General features: G+C 52.9%; 6 protein-coding genes across 6 annotated transcripts; 3 read left to right on the forward strand and 3 right to left on the reverse strand.

The window, feature by feature from the left end:
• Positions 1-655: 655 nt before the first annotated feature.
• On the reverse strand, positions 656-1140 carry AYO21_02030 (hypothetical protein; the record flags this gene model as incomplete). Its single annotated transcript, XM_022652011.1, has 2 exons — positions 656-1020; positions 1074-1140. 2 exons carry the CDS (start codon positions 1138-1140, stop codon positions 656-658), a joined length of 432 nt encoding a protein of 143 aa, XP_022515755.1.
• Positions 1141-1503: 363 nt separating this feature from the next.
• AYO21_02031 (hypothetical protein) lies at positions 1504-2667 on the forward strand (the record flags this gene model as incomplete). Its single annotated transcript, XM_022652012.1, has 3 exons — positions 1504-1774; positions 1830-2066; positions 2123-2667. The coding sequence occupies 3 exons, from the start codon at positions 1504-1506 to the stop codon at positions 2665-2667; spliced, it is 1053 nt and encodes a 350-aa protein (XP_022515756.1).
• Positions 2668-3157: 490 nt separating this feature from the next.
• On the forward strand, positions 3158-6550 carry AYO21_02032 (hypothetical protein; the record flags this gene model as incomplete). Its single annotated transcript, XM_022652013.1, has 3 exons — positions 3158-3187; positions 3232-6334; positions 6420-6550. 3 exons carry the CDS (start codon positions 3158-3160, stop codon positions 6548-6550), a joined length of 3264 nt encoding a protein of 1087 aa, XP_022515757.1.
• Positions 6551-8262: 1712 nt separating this feature from the next.
• AYO21_02033 (hypothetical protein) lies at positions 8263-9194 on the reverse strand (the record flags this gene model as incomplete). Its single annotated transcript, XM_022652014.1, has 2 exons — positions 8263-9023; positions 9119-9194. The coding sequence occupies 2 exons, from the start codon at positions 9192-9194 to the stop codon at positions 8263-8265; spliced, it is 837 nt and encodes a 278-aa protein (XP_022515758.1).
• A 961-nt stretch (positions 9195-10155) lies between these two features.
• Positions 10156-11071, reverse strand: AYO21_02034 (hypothetical protein; the record flags this gene model as incomplete). Its single annotated transcript, XM_022652015.1, has 3 exons — positions 10156-10546; positions 10598-10949; positions 11005-11071. 3 exons carry the CDS (start codon positions 11069-11071, stop codon positions 10156-10158), a joined length of 810 nt encoding a protein of 269 aa, XP_022515759.1.
• Positions 11072-11547: 476 nt separating this feature from the next.
• Positions 11548-13455, forward strand: AYO21_02035 (hypothetical protein; the record flags this gene model as incomplete). Its single annotated transcript, XM_022652016.1, has 1 exon — positions 11548-13455. The coding sequence occupies one exon, from the start codon at positions 11548-11550 to the stop codon at positions 13453-13455; it is 1908 nt and encodes a 635-aa protein (XP_022515760.1).
• Positions 13456-14104: the final 649 nt, after the last annotated feature.

Consider the following 14104-nt stretch of genomic DNA (forward strand, 5'->3'; position numbering starts at 1 on the left):
TACTCAAAAGAGAGTTCTCCGGTATCGTGTTACACTTTGATTTGTGCCTGTGCTGGGATAACCTACCTTTCTGGCCAGGCAAGATAGATCTGAGTGCGTCAAATGAGGAGAGACATACCCATTTAAAAAGATAGGATGGTCGGTTTCGCTGTTTGAGCGCGACATGAGAGCAATGAGGATTTGAGACCCTCGAAGGCTTGGGTTAACGGATATGCTGTACGGGGTTTGGCAGCGGCATGTGTATGTACAACTGAAAGCATTTCATTTGCTTCTGTCTTTTGTTTTTAGCAGCCTGTACTGATACATGTAGCCGTCCTAGCCGGTGTCAGAATATCCAATGCCGTGACCTCCAGTATATATCGCTTCCTTATCATCTCAACATCCATCCGTGAATACAAAAACGAAAACCCAATTAAAGTTGCAGGGCGTTTTTAACAATGTCCTCCGCCGTCCCCGCCACATTCGATTCCAATTCAAACACTTTTGCGGTGATGATACCATACTCGGTCGTCATCGAATTTCGTGTCAAGAACTCCATACGTTATTGCAGGGTTATGCCACAGACAAGTCCTCATCTGTCTTCCGGTCTCTGCAATATGTGTGGTGCATTCCCCCTACTCTGCGTAAAGCTCTGGGCGAGCTAATCCACCTCTTTTCATAGCTCTTTCCTCTTCTCGTCCTCTTCTCTTCGTTTGCCGAAACCATAGGCAAGACCTCCGCCTACCAAATTCGCCAGACACAATCCCATAGTGGCACCTCGAATGATGCCTCTTGCGCCGAACTTATTCATGAAGCCCATTCTCCTCCTTCCAGCTAACACAAGGTAGGTACCACTGAGCGCAGCTGTCGTCCCCGCACTATCGATCTTGAATCCTTGGAGGTTAAGATAGGTCGAGAAGAGTAGCAAGGGAGGAAACAGCATGGGAAGAGGTTGGAAAGGCCGAGCATGTTGTGCGAAGACGAGGGTAGCAAGAAGAGCTGGGGGAACAGGATTCTCTGTTAGGAGCGTAAGCAGGTAGACTGGAGCAGAGTCAATCGCAATGCGAACGTTGCAGAGAGAGGTGGTTACAGACCTCCCCATTTTTTGGCTGTGACGATGAGAGACTCTTTGGCCTCTTCTTGTTTTTGAGGGTCAGCCATGTTGGATTCTGTAACACTGAGCCGGATCCTCAGCGCATTTCGTTTAAAATCAAAGAGTTGATTGTGCAACCTCAAGCTGAAGGAGAGCTGGGGTGTAGGTGGAAAAAGCACGAGGCAAGTCAACGTCATTTCAGGGCTGGCATGTTTTCGGCAACAGCGCCTCTAGTCACCTGCAACCCACCCACCGTTATTCGGCGCGGACTTGGGATCTTGTTTTTGAACACCTTTGCTACAAAAAGTTACACCCCGCCAAAAGTCAAACGAACGTCCCAAGGCCTGATCAGAATATCTTTTCTGATTCTTTGAAACTCCCTTCCCCAACAAAGACTGCGTGCGATCCTCCAGGCCTCTTTATCCTGCGGCATGTCCGCAACAGCTTCTGGCTCCAACGCGAGGCCAAACGGGTCTGCGACTTCACGAGAACACAATCAAGGAAACCAGGAGCGAAAATGGACTCCGCAACAGAAGGCCGAAGTGATAAGGATACGGAGATGCAGTCCTACGGCTTTCTACGAGATTCTTGCGGTTGAGAAAACCGCAAGCGACGGAGAGATTAAGAAGGCGTACCGCAAAATCAGTCTATTGACGCATCCGGATAAAAATGGGTATGAAGGTGCCGATGAGGCATTCAAGAGTGAGGATCAGAATATTTCCATTGTGCTGAAGACTGCGATGCTGATGATGATCAGTGGTATCGCGAGCATTCCAAATCCTATCAGATGCCGAGAAGAAGTCGAGATATGATCAGTTTGGTGGTGATCCTGATAACCGCTTTTCTAGCAGTGGTGCTGCGGGCGCAGGAGCCAGTCCTTTCAGTGGCTTTGCGAGATCGCCTGGGAGAGGACCAATGTACGAAGATGAGATATCGCCAGAGGAATTGTTCAACAGGTTCTTCGGTGGGGGCTTGGGACCTGGGTTCCAATTTGGTAAGACATCCTGCGGGCATTGAATTATGTTGTGCGAATTGTGCTGATCTGCGAAGGAGGTGGCGGCTTCGGTGGCCCTCAATTCGTCTTCAATATGGGCGGGGGTCCTGGTTTTACAGTACACCCCATGGGCGGCACCAGACCGCGAGGGAGACCGAGAAACGCGTCGGAAACTGCGCCATCAGGCTTGTCAGCGCTCACACAACTGTTACCACTGCTCCTACTTTTTATTCTTCCACTGCTATCATCATTCTTTTCCGGATCATCCAATTCAGGGCCACATGTCCGATACGATTCCCCGGTTCCACCACACACGATGCACAGGGTGACGCCCAGGTACCACATCGATTATTTCTTGAATCCCGCGGAGGTGGAAGGATACACATCCAGACAATTCAGCTCATTGGATCAACGGGCAGAAGTGGATTATGTTTCGACCTTGAAGTATCAATGCGAGAGCGAAGTACAACGGCAGCGACACGAGATCAATGAAGCCACGGGTCTCTTCTTTACAGATGAGAACAGGTTAAAGAGAGCCAGGGAAATGGCAATGCCCGGCTGCCGCCGGTTGGATGAGTTGAAAGTAACCCGGCAATACTAGTTGAGGAGCGGAAATGTCACATGAAGAATTGTTCGTGCTTGCTTTTGGGGGAATGTATCATTTTGTTTGGTGTTGGTGGCGCCATGTTCGCTAGGCAGACGGCAGGCTGCAAGTAGCTGGCTATATTCAAAAGATTCTTTGTTAAGGACCCGCATCCTTCATTGCCTCTGTACCACAGATTGTCTTCTCCAGCCAGGAGTACAATCAGGCACCAGCCTTAGGTAGCAAAGTGCTGAAGAGCCCTTGGAGTAGTCCCTAGGCCCTCGTGGCAGCACCTACATTTCTGAGTAGGAAGGCAGCAAACTGACTTGTCAGGCTTGTGCGGGGGCGGCCATACCCCGGGCACCACCGCTGGCAGTTGTTCCGAACCACTGATTCTAGTCTTTTCTAAACACCGTCGACGTCAACTTGAACCCCAAATTGTCGGCCTTCGCGAAACCTCGTGTGAACCTCGCGTGCAAGACTTTTGTTATCTATACCCACCGCAGCCATGGCGGATCCTTCTATGGACTCAGATAAGGTGCGTGAGATGCTCACGCATCAGGGTCTTCTAACATCGATTAGATCCGCAACAAGAGGCTCGCGAAATTGCAGCAGTCACAGCCGCCGCCGCAGCAGTCGCAAGATGCCGTCGCCGCAGCCTCAACTCCCGCCGAAGATGGCGTTGAGTCAACGCCATCATCACAACCAGACACCCCCCAGGTTAACACAGATCCTCTTCCAACGCCGACCGGATCAACAACGCCATCTGGCACCATCACGAAGGAACCATCCCCTCCACCTACGACCCGGATACGAATCACTCCGGCAAATGTCACCCCCCAGAAGCGAGAAATGGACGGCGTGGAGAGACCAAGTTCAAGACAGAGCTCAAGACCAAGTGAGACCATCGAACAGTGGGAAGACCGCACGTTGAGGAATATTTTTCGTCTCAGCTTAAACCCTGAGCAGACGAAAGATATGCACGGTCAGCAGCTCCACGTTCTGACACAACTTAGAGAAGAGTTGGAGGCTGAAGGCAAACCATTGCTGTTGAACACCGATTTGATAGAGCAGGCCATTATGGAAGCAGGTGCAGCGCTGGGGGATTTGACTCCGCACGACTGGCTGTTCGGCTGTTGGAAGAGAATCACAAGAATGAGCAAGGCTGTCAAAGATCGGACGCCCGAGAACAAGAAATGGACCATTATCTCAGAGGCCAGGAGACTCTGCATGAGCTGGTGCATATTATCCGTTACAACACCAGATGTCTTCGGGGCAGACTATGATGGCGTGGCTGCGCTGGCAGACCACCTTCTCGCTGATCCGGACGAGGATGCAGGCGTTTGTCATGATTTCCTTACAGAAGTCATCACGAGGTTCGACGAGGATGAAACCATCAAGGAGGCATTTGTCGGCGCGGTTGAGAATCTGAGCCGGCGTCTTGCCAAACTGACCATGGACTCTGACTATCGACGCTACACTGCCATGATTCGACACCTCATTAGATACAAACCCGTGGCCATCGCAATCACGCAATCGAAGCTGTTTGTGGATAAGTCAGTTCCAGCTGCCCAATTAGAAGTTGCCACTCTCCTTGGCCCCTTCTTTCAGCTATCGCCATTACAAGCAGAAGTGACGAAGCAGTACTTCTCTGGCCCGAAGACTATGGACCCGGGGAGGATCCGGAACTCTCAACAGTCACTTCAGATGTCGTTGAGGTCCCATCAAACTGAGCTCTTTGATATTATCAACACCCTAGTGCGAGCGTCTCCGGAAGCCCGAGAACGCGTGTTGGATTGGTTTGCTCTCGTGGTGAACGCGAATCACAAACGCCGCGCCATGCGTGTGGACAAGACGACGGTCTCGAGTGATGGCTTCATGATCAATATCACCACGATCTTGGATCAGTTGTGTGAACCGTTCATGGATGCACAGTTCTCAAAGATGGACCGAGTCGACATTGACTATCTCCGACGGCATCCTCGGGTCGACATCAAAGAGGAAACAAAAATCAACGCTGATCAAGAGCACTCTGACGAGTTTTACAAGAATCAGCTCGAAGGCACCAACAACTTCATCTCAGAATGCTTTTTCCTCGCCGTGGCTGCTCATTATTATGGGAGCGAAGCAGCCCGAAACATGCTCAAGGACATGGACCGAGACCTGAAACATATGGCCAAACAAATTGAGATGTTCGAAACAGAACGACATAAATACGCCAATAACCCTGCTCAGCTGGCCATGTTCGAGAATGCACTCAAGAAGTACAAGGATCAGCACGACAAAGGCTTATCCTACAAATATGCTGTACAAGGCGTGTTGCTGGACGAAATCGCGCAGACTCGTTCGATGCAATTCATGCGTTTTGTCACTGTCTGGATTCTCCGTCAAGTCTCTCCTCACCGCCAATTTCCTAAGCAGCAATTGACGCTTCCTCTTCCAGCTGAACAACCAGAGACCTTCAAGAATCTCCCTGAGTATTTCTTGGATGTCATCAGCAGCAATTTTGGATTTATCATGTATAACATGCCTCAAGTCATATCTTCAACGCAATCGGACGAACTGATAATGCTCTGCATCACCTTTTTGCGCAATTCCGAATACATCAAAAACCCATATTTGAAAGCATCTTTGGTTACAATCCTCTTTCGAGGAACATGGTCATGGCGTCAAGGCGGAAGAGGTATACTCGCAGACCAATACAACAGCATGCCGTTCGCGACAGAGCACTTGCTGCACTCATTGATGAAGTTCTTTATAGAGGCGGAGTTCATGGGCGGGCACGGCCAGTTTTTCGACAAATTCAACGTACGCTTCGAGATTTTCCAGATCATCAAGTGCATTTGGCCGAACACAGTCTACCGTGACAATCTGCTGAGGGAAGCAAAAGTCAACATGGAGTTCTTTGTAAGGTTTGTCAACCTTCTCTTGAATGACGTGACGTTCGTCTTGGACGAATCGTTCACGGCGTTCCATACGATTTATGACCTCTCGAAAGAACTCGCGCTTGCTGGAACATCGCTCGACCAGCAGCAACGACAGGACAAGGAGGAAGCTTTGGAGGCGGCAAAGAACAAAGCGAAATCATACATGCAACTGACCAATGAGACGGTGGCAATGTTGAAGCTATTCACAGAAGCCCTGGCGGACGCATTCACAATGCCCGAGATCGTCCAACGTCTTGCGGATATGTTGGACTATAATCTTGATGCGATGGTTGGACCGAAATCCACGACCCTCAAAGTCGAGAACTTACAGGAATATAATTTCAACCCCAAGGCTTTGCTGAGCGAGATCATCGACGTCTATCTAAATTTGAGCGAACGGGAAAACTTCATCCTCGCTGTTGCACGCGACGGTCGATCATACAAGCCCGAAAACTTTGTCAACGCCGGCAACGTCATGCGCAAATTTGTTCTCAAGTCACCAGAAGAGCTCAACCGGTGGCAACGACTTATCGAAAAATTTGCCAAGGCAAAGGAAGAGGATGAAGCTGCGGATGCGGACTTGGGAGAAATTCCCGACGAGTTCTTGGATCCGCTGATGTTCACACTCATGGAAGACCCTGTGAGGCTACCCGTATCAAAGATTGTTATTGACAGGAGCACAATCCGAAGCCACTTGTTAAGTGATCCTCACGATCCATTCAACAGAGTGCCGCTGAAGATCGAGGACGTCCTTCCAGGTCAGATTCCTTTCCAGAAACCCCTTAACGTGAAGATAAACCACAGTTGTTTCCCGCCGTTCACGATACTGACAATCGTTCACAGCGACCGATATCAAAGAGCAGATCCAGAAATTCAAGGAGGAACGGATTGGAAGTCGGCGCAAGGACTTTGTGGAGACGGTCAAGACCGAAGCTGGCGGCACTGCCGACGGTGAGGCAATGGACCTGAGTTAGTCATCGCGACCTGTATCTTTGAGCGATAAAGGGAAACCTTCGATGGCTTGTGACTCTTGGATGAGTCGTCAGCCAAGGCAGGTGTCGATGCATAAGCCGCGAGTGATGCGATAGATCGAATTATGAAAGCTGGCATCAACCTTGTTGCATTCTTGGTCTATAACAGGTGTACAGTGATAGCTGCACAAGATAGCAGCGGGATATGAGGTGAAGCATGCAACAACACTTCTCATGGTAATACCCATGGACAGTTTAGAGTCGCTTACCTGGGCCGCCTCTACAATATGGTTGGGGGAGAATTCAAGACAGGACCAAATTAAAGGAGTATTTGGCAGAAGGTCATTTGTTGCAAATTATTGGCGTTGTCTAGTACAGAGATGCGTGCCGAACCTATTGGGTGATGGCTGAGCGGACGCCGTGTCAACTTCTTCTTGAAGTTGGCGGCATCCATAAGTAGATCAGTCGGTTGTTCATCAGGGGGTTCAGCCTCGTGCGCAAGAGAGGGAGGGACACACTTCCTGAAACGGTTAGTCCAGTTCCCGGCATACGGGCCCCCCACGTTCTTCCTTCCTCTTCCGTCTCTGATGTCGCCCCTTTATCGGTCGTGACTTGAACATATGCCGAAGTGAGACACGGTGCGAAACTGTGTCACATCTAGATCGTGTCTTCGCTGCGACTTGTCGCTGTCCTGCGGATGGGTCGACATGCACTAAAGGAGGGTGGCCCCCACAACCCAACCACCTGGCTGTCAAGTGTTTCTGGAGCCCGACACGAATACTCTCGCAGGACTTCCCTGGCGCCGCCAGACTAGGACAAACGCAGTTATACGATAGAGTCAGCCCGCTGAGAGAGAGCCGCAGAGCGCTGGAATATGTGTGTGTGACACTCCCCCTGAGCCTCTGACGAGGAAGCTCAAAGCGACTTGGCTTTTCTAGAGTGATTGGCCCACAATCCGCCTTTGACGACATTGCCATTTCAGCTCCCCCCGCTCCTCCCCCTCTTCTCGGGTCTCTTGACTCTTGATTCTTGTTCTGCAGATGAGGTTCGTACCAATAGGGCAGAAGTAGGATCCCAGTTGTATCCCTTCTTGCGCAGGAAGGCAGACTACTCCCAAATTTCAAATCGAGCTCCTCTACTTCAACGAGCACACCAGGCGCTTGTCGTTCTTGTTCGAGCTTGGGCAGTTGCTTGCGGCGTCACGGGGCACAATGATATGCAGTTACGTCGACGTTGTTGAGAATTGCACAGGGATTTGAGAACCTCGGGAATCGAGCCAGTGTCGTCCAAGATGGGATATCAGTGATGGTGGCTGTGGCTGTGGCTGTTGCTGCACTTTATCTTGGTCCTTGGTCCTTCACAGTGAGAGAGAGAGAGCCTTTGGACTCATGGGGCATGATAACGGGTCAAACAAAGAAGTGTCGGATGGAGTTCATGGTACCTCGAGGAGCAGTATTTTGATCCAAGTTTTCTGCAGGAGAGAATGCAAATACGGCTGACGCATATGACTGGCTTGGTTCCCAAGGCTTTTGGATTCCCTCAAAAGCTTTTACTCCCCGTTCCCTGATCCGATGAACCTACAAGCCCGACCTGATGACCCGCTGATATCAGCTTCGTGGACCAAAAACTGACCAACCATTCTTACCTCCCTGAGAATGGACTTTTGAAGCGGCCAACCACTTGATCAAAGCAAAGTAAAAGTATCGTCGTCTGATTCACCTTCTTTTCACCAAGGTCCCCACGATGTGCGGGATCGTGCTGTAGGGATCGCACAGCTCGACCTGGACTTTGTCCCAGCCGCCGTCTCGCCGGGCCGCTCTCTGCAGGCTGGCCAGAGTGTCCCTGGTCAATTCACAGCCTCCCATGAGGGAGCTCCAGCCGATCGACATGTAAAAGTTTTGGAGGGCACGACTGACCGCGGTGCCGCCCTTCGCCCCGTCGCCGGAATTGACCACGTGCTCGCAGACCACCATCCTGCCGCCGGGTTTGAGGACGCTGTAGAGCCCCTCGGTCACGGCGTCGAGGTTCGGCACCCCGCACAGCACCCGGACGCAGACTATCTCGTCGAACGGCGTGTTCTCCTGCCCGGCCCGGGTGTCGAGGACCCCGGCCTTTGCGAGTGCCGGGACCAGCGATTCCAGCTTCGCTTCGCAGTTCAGCACGTGGTACTTGTCCCCCAACCCGGCTTCTGCTGCGCGCTTTTTCAACGCGGCGTGCATGCTCACGCCCGGCTCCGCTCCGTAGATGGCTTCGATGGCCGCGGGTTCCGAAAAACGGAAGAGCTGGTGTCCAGCGCCGGGGCCCACGTCGAGGATGACACCTTTGCTCTGAGCAAGGATCGACCCGAGCGCTGCGGGCGTGTCTCTGGCGCAGATCACGCCGCCGATGGCCCAGACGCTGGCAAAGGCCTTTTCCTTGTACCGGGCGAAATTGCTGAACAGGAGGACTGGATGAAATATCGCTGTCTGAATATGGCCTTATGCAAAAAGTTCAGTCAGTGCACAAAATGACCCCAGGACAAGATTCTTCCTCCACATTGAGCGCGTCTTCTGGTTGTTAGAGGGCACATACACATGACGCTGGCGAGCACAAATGCTCCAGGCAGAGCGTAAGACACCACCCGTTGGATGATATTCGAAGACTCCATCTTGTTCGAGAATAGTCCCTGGCGATATCGCGTTAGCTGTCCCCTTGACGAATTCTCGTGGTGGAGAGGAGAATGAAAAGACAGGGAAGAAAATCGAGGGAATAAATGAATACGTTCAGGGCGCTGGGCGTCCTGGTTTGTTTGTCAGGCCAACAACCCGCCAGCCGTTCGTTCGTATTGATTCTCGAATCAGTCTCTGCTTCAGCTGTCATGTCACATGCCTTGAGTTGTCCCGAATACGAGGCTGCGCAGATCCCTGGCATTGCAGGGGTCCTTCCAAGGCATATTATTCGTACTTGTACAAGGAAATCGGCCCAGCCACGTGTCAACGGGTCAAGAGCCCAGACTTTCGTTTCTCTTTCGACCCTGGTGTTTGGGTCTTCGATTCTCGGATTCAGAGTCTAGACCTTGGAATGGCTGGTTTTACTCCTCTTCTGCCTCGGGCCCGCCATTGGGCGTCCGCACTGGATGCGTTGATGGACAAGTAATGTTCAATTTCCATGATTCTTGTTACAAAACTGACTTGCTCTCAGCTATCCCATGTCCCCCTCTGAGACATCCATGGGCTCTTGCACTGCAACTTTCCAGCACCCGTAATTGTGGAGCAGTATTTTGCCAGCTAGAGCATCCCTCTCTATTGGCAATAAGCACCACCTGCCGCTTCTCATCTCAGGCTCAAAGCCTCTTCTGTTATGCGCCGAGAGAGTCAGTCAGGGTCAGGGCTTTGCGCCACGGAAGAAATTTATACGTCTGTCACACTATCCCGACCACAATTAGATCCCTGTCGGAGCGCGATGCGATGCCCATGTCTAAAATACAGTCCCATCCACGCAGGCCGACTACATCCTTGACATTCGTCCAGCTGCTAAGCGCTGTCCGCCGTCGATTGGAATAACTGCGCCGTTTCTGTTGGTATAGATGAGTCAGTCGAATCGTCCCAAATCCAACATTTTCCTCCCACTTACATCCAAGAAGACGCCGGCGAGGACAAAAACACGGTGATGCCGGCAATGTCAGAGGACACACCGAGCCTCTTCCGGGGGTTCTCCCTCTCCAGCTGCTCAAGTCCTCCAAGAGACTGGATCAAGCCACTGGCAAGCTTCGAAGGGAAAAATCCAGGCGCCACCGAGTTGACGACAATGTTCCTCGGACCTAGTTCGACGGCGAGGTTCCTGGCGAGATGGTCCGCGGCCGCCTTGGAGGCTGAGTAGATAATTGTGCCATGTTCCCCGATATGAGGCACATGGGAGCCCGCCGTTGAGCTCACGATGATGACTCGAGCCGGGTCGATGTCGGTGCCGGCCCTCTGCAACAAAGGGGCGAAACTATCCGGCGTCAATGACTGGTTTTTCCTTGGAGAAGAGATGGAGTCGAGTGTGGATTATTCGTCCTTCCTTACTCACAGCCTTATCAAGTTGAAGACGCTCCTCACATTGAGGTCCAAAACCTTTGCGACACCTGCGTCCGGTGTGGTATCAAAAGGTCCACCCCACGCGGTGCCCGCATTTGCGACTAGGATATCGAGCTGAGGCTCGGTCGCTTTGACCTCGTCCAGCAATATTTGGATCTCGTCGGCCTTGGATATGTCCGCTGCGACAGCCACCGCGCGGCCCGTTGTGCCAGGGAGTTTGTTCAGTCGCTCAACCGCTTGGTCGAGGCCGTGTGGGCCATCTGACTTGCGAGCGGTCACAATAACCTTCCTTGCGCCTGCAAGGAGCAGGGCCGTCGCTGCGTGAAGCCCCAATCCCCGAGAACCTGAAGTGATCGAGGTGAGCGACCTGACTGGCCCAGGACGGTCGAAGCAGCTTACCACCAGTGACCAATGCGACCTTTCCGTCGAGGCGAAACAGATTCTGGAAATCCGGTATGCTGGACATGGTTTTTGAAGCGTGTCTGGATGTGCGGGCGCCCCTCGGATCTGCAATACACTATGGGTTCGCTGACATGGCCTATGTTCCAACCTGACTTATAGCGAGTTGGCTAGAATATGGATGATGAGGTCATACCCACCGGGACTGAAAGGTCCTATCTGTCGGACCTGGTGCGGTAAACGTCTCCCAGCTATAGGTAACTGTCGAGCGGCGTTAGATTTGGTCCATTGGCTCTCGCCGGAGGTGATATGAGTGTGCGTAAATCGTTACCCTTAGGGTCGCGATCGAAACGCCAATCCACTTTACGAGGGGGGTTCGGGGCCCCCAGAAAGCTTGTGAGTCGCCTTGCACGCCCGCGCGGAATAACTGGTGAAAGGGAATATAATTCGAGTAGATGCTCAACAAGGCAACTTGATGCATATGCTCGGTTGACTCTGTATGAATTTGCCCCTCCAGCTGAGATTTCTTTCCTGCGATCCCCAATGTCATCATTCGAAAATCTTCATGGGCGCCTGGCCAACGGAGGCGATCCTCCCAAGAGACCTCTCCGCATTGCGGGAGCCTCTGGAGGAGTCTTTGATCGGTTCCGATCGCTCCAAGATCTCTCTGCCGACCCCGAAATCGACGTCATCATCGGCGACTGGCTGGGAGAACTCAACATGACCCATCGTGCGGCTCAAAAGGCCCACCAAAACGCCAAAGGCACCACCTCGTCGGGAGCTGGGTCGTACGAGGTCATCTTTGTCGACTGTCTACGCCCGGCCTTGAAGAACATCGCAAAGAATAGGCAGAAGGTCTGCAGCAATGCTGGCGTCACTGACGCAGAGGGACTCGCCAAGGTCGTCGTGCAGATGTGTCAGGAGCAAGGCGTGGACCTCAAAGTCTCTTGGATCGAGGGAGACGACGTGACCGACGCAGCCCTGAAAATGGTCTCGGCGGGAGAAGAGTTTGCCAGCTTACCCAGCGACACGAAGCTTTCGGACTGGGGCCACGAGCCCATCTTTGCCCAGTGCTATCTCGGCGCGGTTGGGATCGCAGAGGCGTTTCGCGCTGGCGCCGACATCGTCCTCTGCGGACGTGTGGCCGATGCCTCTCCTTGCGTCGGGGCGGCCATGTGGTGGCACAACTGGAAAACAGACCAATACACGGAACTGGCCCACGCCCTGGTCGCCGGCCACCTCATCGAATGCAGCAACTACGTCACCGGAGGCTACTACAGTGGGTTTAAGAAGGAAGTCCTCGACGCCTGTCAAGACATGGGGTTCCCAATCGCCGAAATCGAAGCGAATGGCGAGTTCAACGTCACCAAGGAGAAGAACAAGCAGGGAATCGTGACCCCGGGAAGCTGCATCTCGCAGCTCCTGTACGAGATCCAAGGGCCCTTGTATTACAATTCGGACGTCACGGCTCAGATCGATCTGATCAGAATGGACAGTGTCGGCGAGGCCAGGGTCCACGTTTCCAACGTGATAGGACACCCACCGCCTCCCACCACCAAGGTTGGATTTACCGCGGTAGGAGGATACTCGGCCGAGTTCCACTACTTCCTGACGGGGCTGGACATTGAAGAGAAGGCCAAGATGGTGGAGGTGCAGACACTCGCTTCCATGGGCGAATACCGCAAAGAATTCCACACGCTGACCTTTACCGTCACGGGGTACTCGCGCCCGAATCCCAGGAACCTGAACGAGGCCACGGTCGACCTGCGCATCTTTGCCCAGACCCGAAACCCGGACATCATATCGGCGGGGAAGAACGTGGTGGTGAAGCCCGAGACGCCGTGTTTTGCCCGATGGTGCCTGGAGAACTGCCTCCAGGGGTATCCGGGGTCGACCATGGCTCTCGACATGCGACAGGCCATGGGCCGCCCCTATTTCGAGTACTGGGCCACGCTGATTCCGCAGTCCGTCGTGGATCACAAAGTCCACCACTTCTCCGGCGCTGTCCAGAGTATTTCCGCCCCGGCTGTCACGAAGGAGTATCCTCGACACCAAGACTCGTACGACACGGCGAATCCGCTCCCCGCGGACTCGTGGGGTCCCGTGGTCTCTGCTCCCCTGGGACACATTGTCATGGGTCGCTCCGGAGACAAATCGTCAGACTGCAACGTGGGCCTGTTCGTTCGACACGCCGACGAATGGGACTGGCTGCGCTCGACGTTGTCGATCCAAAAGACCCAAGAGCTGCTCGAGCAGGACTACAAGGGAGGCCGCATCGACCGCTTCGAGTTCCCCAACATCTTTGCCGTCCACTTCTTGCTGAGGGATCACCTGGACCGAGGGTGCAACGCCTCGTCGAGCTACGACACGCTGGGGAAACTTTGTTGCGAGTACCTGAGAGCAAAGTATGTTGACATACCCGTCAAGTTTTTGGATCGAGGCATCATCTAGAGGTGTCCAGGGGGGTCCTGGAGCTTAGGAGCTGCCCCTCGCACCCGTTTCGCACGAGAAAGTCAGTAGTGTAACTGGGTGCATTATCCAAGTAGGTGTTTGCAATGGGAAACATTGATATGATACCCACCTACGGGCCCCAGCTACCACCTTGGGTTATACGCAGAGCTAACCAGCGACGTCTGCGAGCCCTTTTGCTCGCCGTGTCCCGTGGGAAGAAACACGCATGGTAAATCAATTTGAACTCCAATGGTTTGATATCTAGATACGCCCCCCTGAAACTGAGTCCTGGCCCCCTATTAAACCCACTAAACCCCTAGTTCTGGACAGGCACAGCAGGTCCAGCCAATAATAACCGAGCGCTATGCTATATCTACTATAGCCTACCTCGTCTAGCCCCCTTGGGAATATAATAGTCCAAGCAAGTCCTGAATTGCAACAAGCACACCATTGCTGTCAACCCACTGAAGCCAAGTCTGATTTGTACAAACACATTATGCTCGTAGCTTTCTAGGCAAACACACCTTGTGATGGACCGCAGGTCCAGGCGCAGGCCCGGGAATGGATACACGCGCGCCCGCCACATGACTCCTCAGTTCCCGTACTCTTTTCCTAACTTGGTATGGCCAAAGTCCCAACTTGGTCGGAC

Source organism: Fonsecaea monophora (genome assembly GCF_001642475.1).
Source record: "Fonsecaea monophora strain CBS 269.37 chromosome Unknown Scaff8, whole genome shotgun sequence".
NCBI lineage: Eukaryota > Fungi > Ascomycota > Eurotiomycetes > Chaetothyriales > Herpotrichiellaceae > Fonsecaea > Fonsecaea monophora.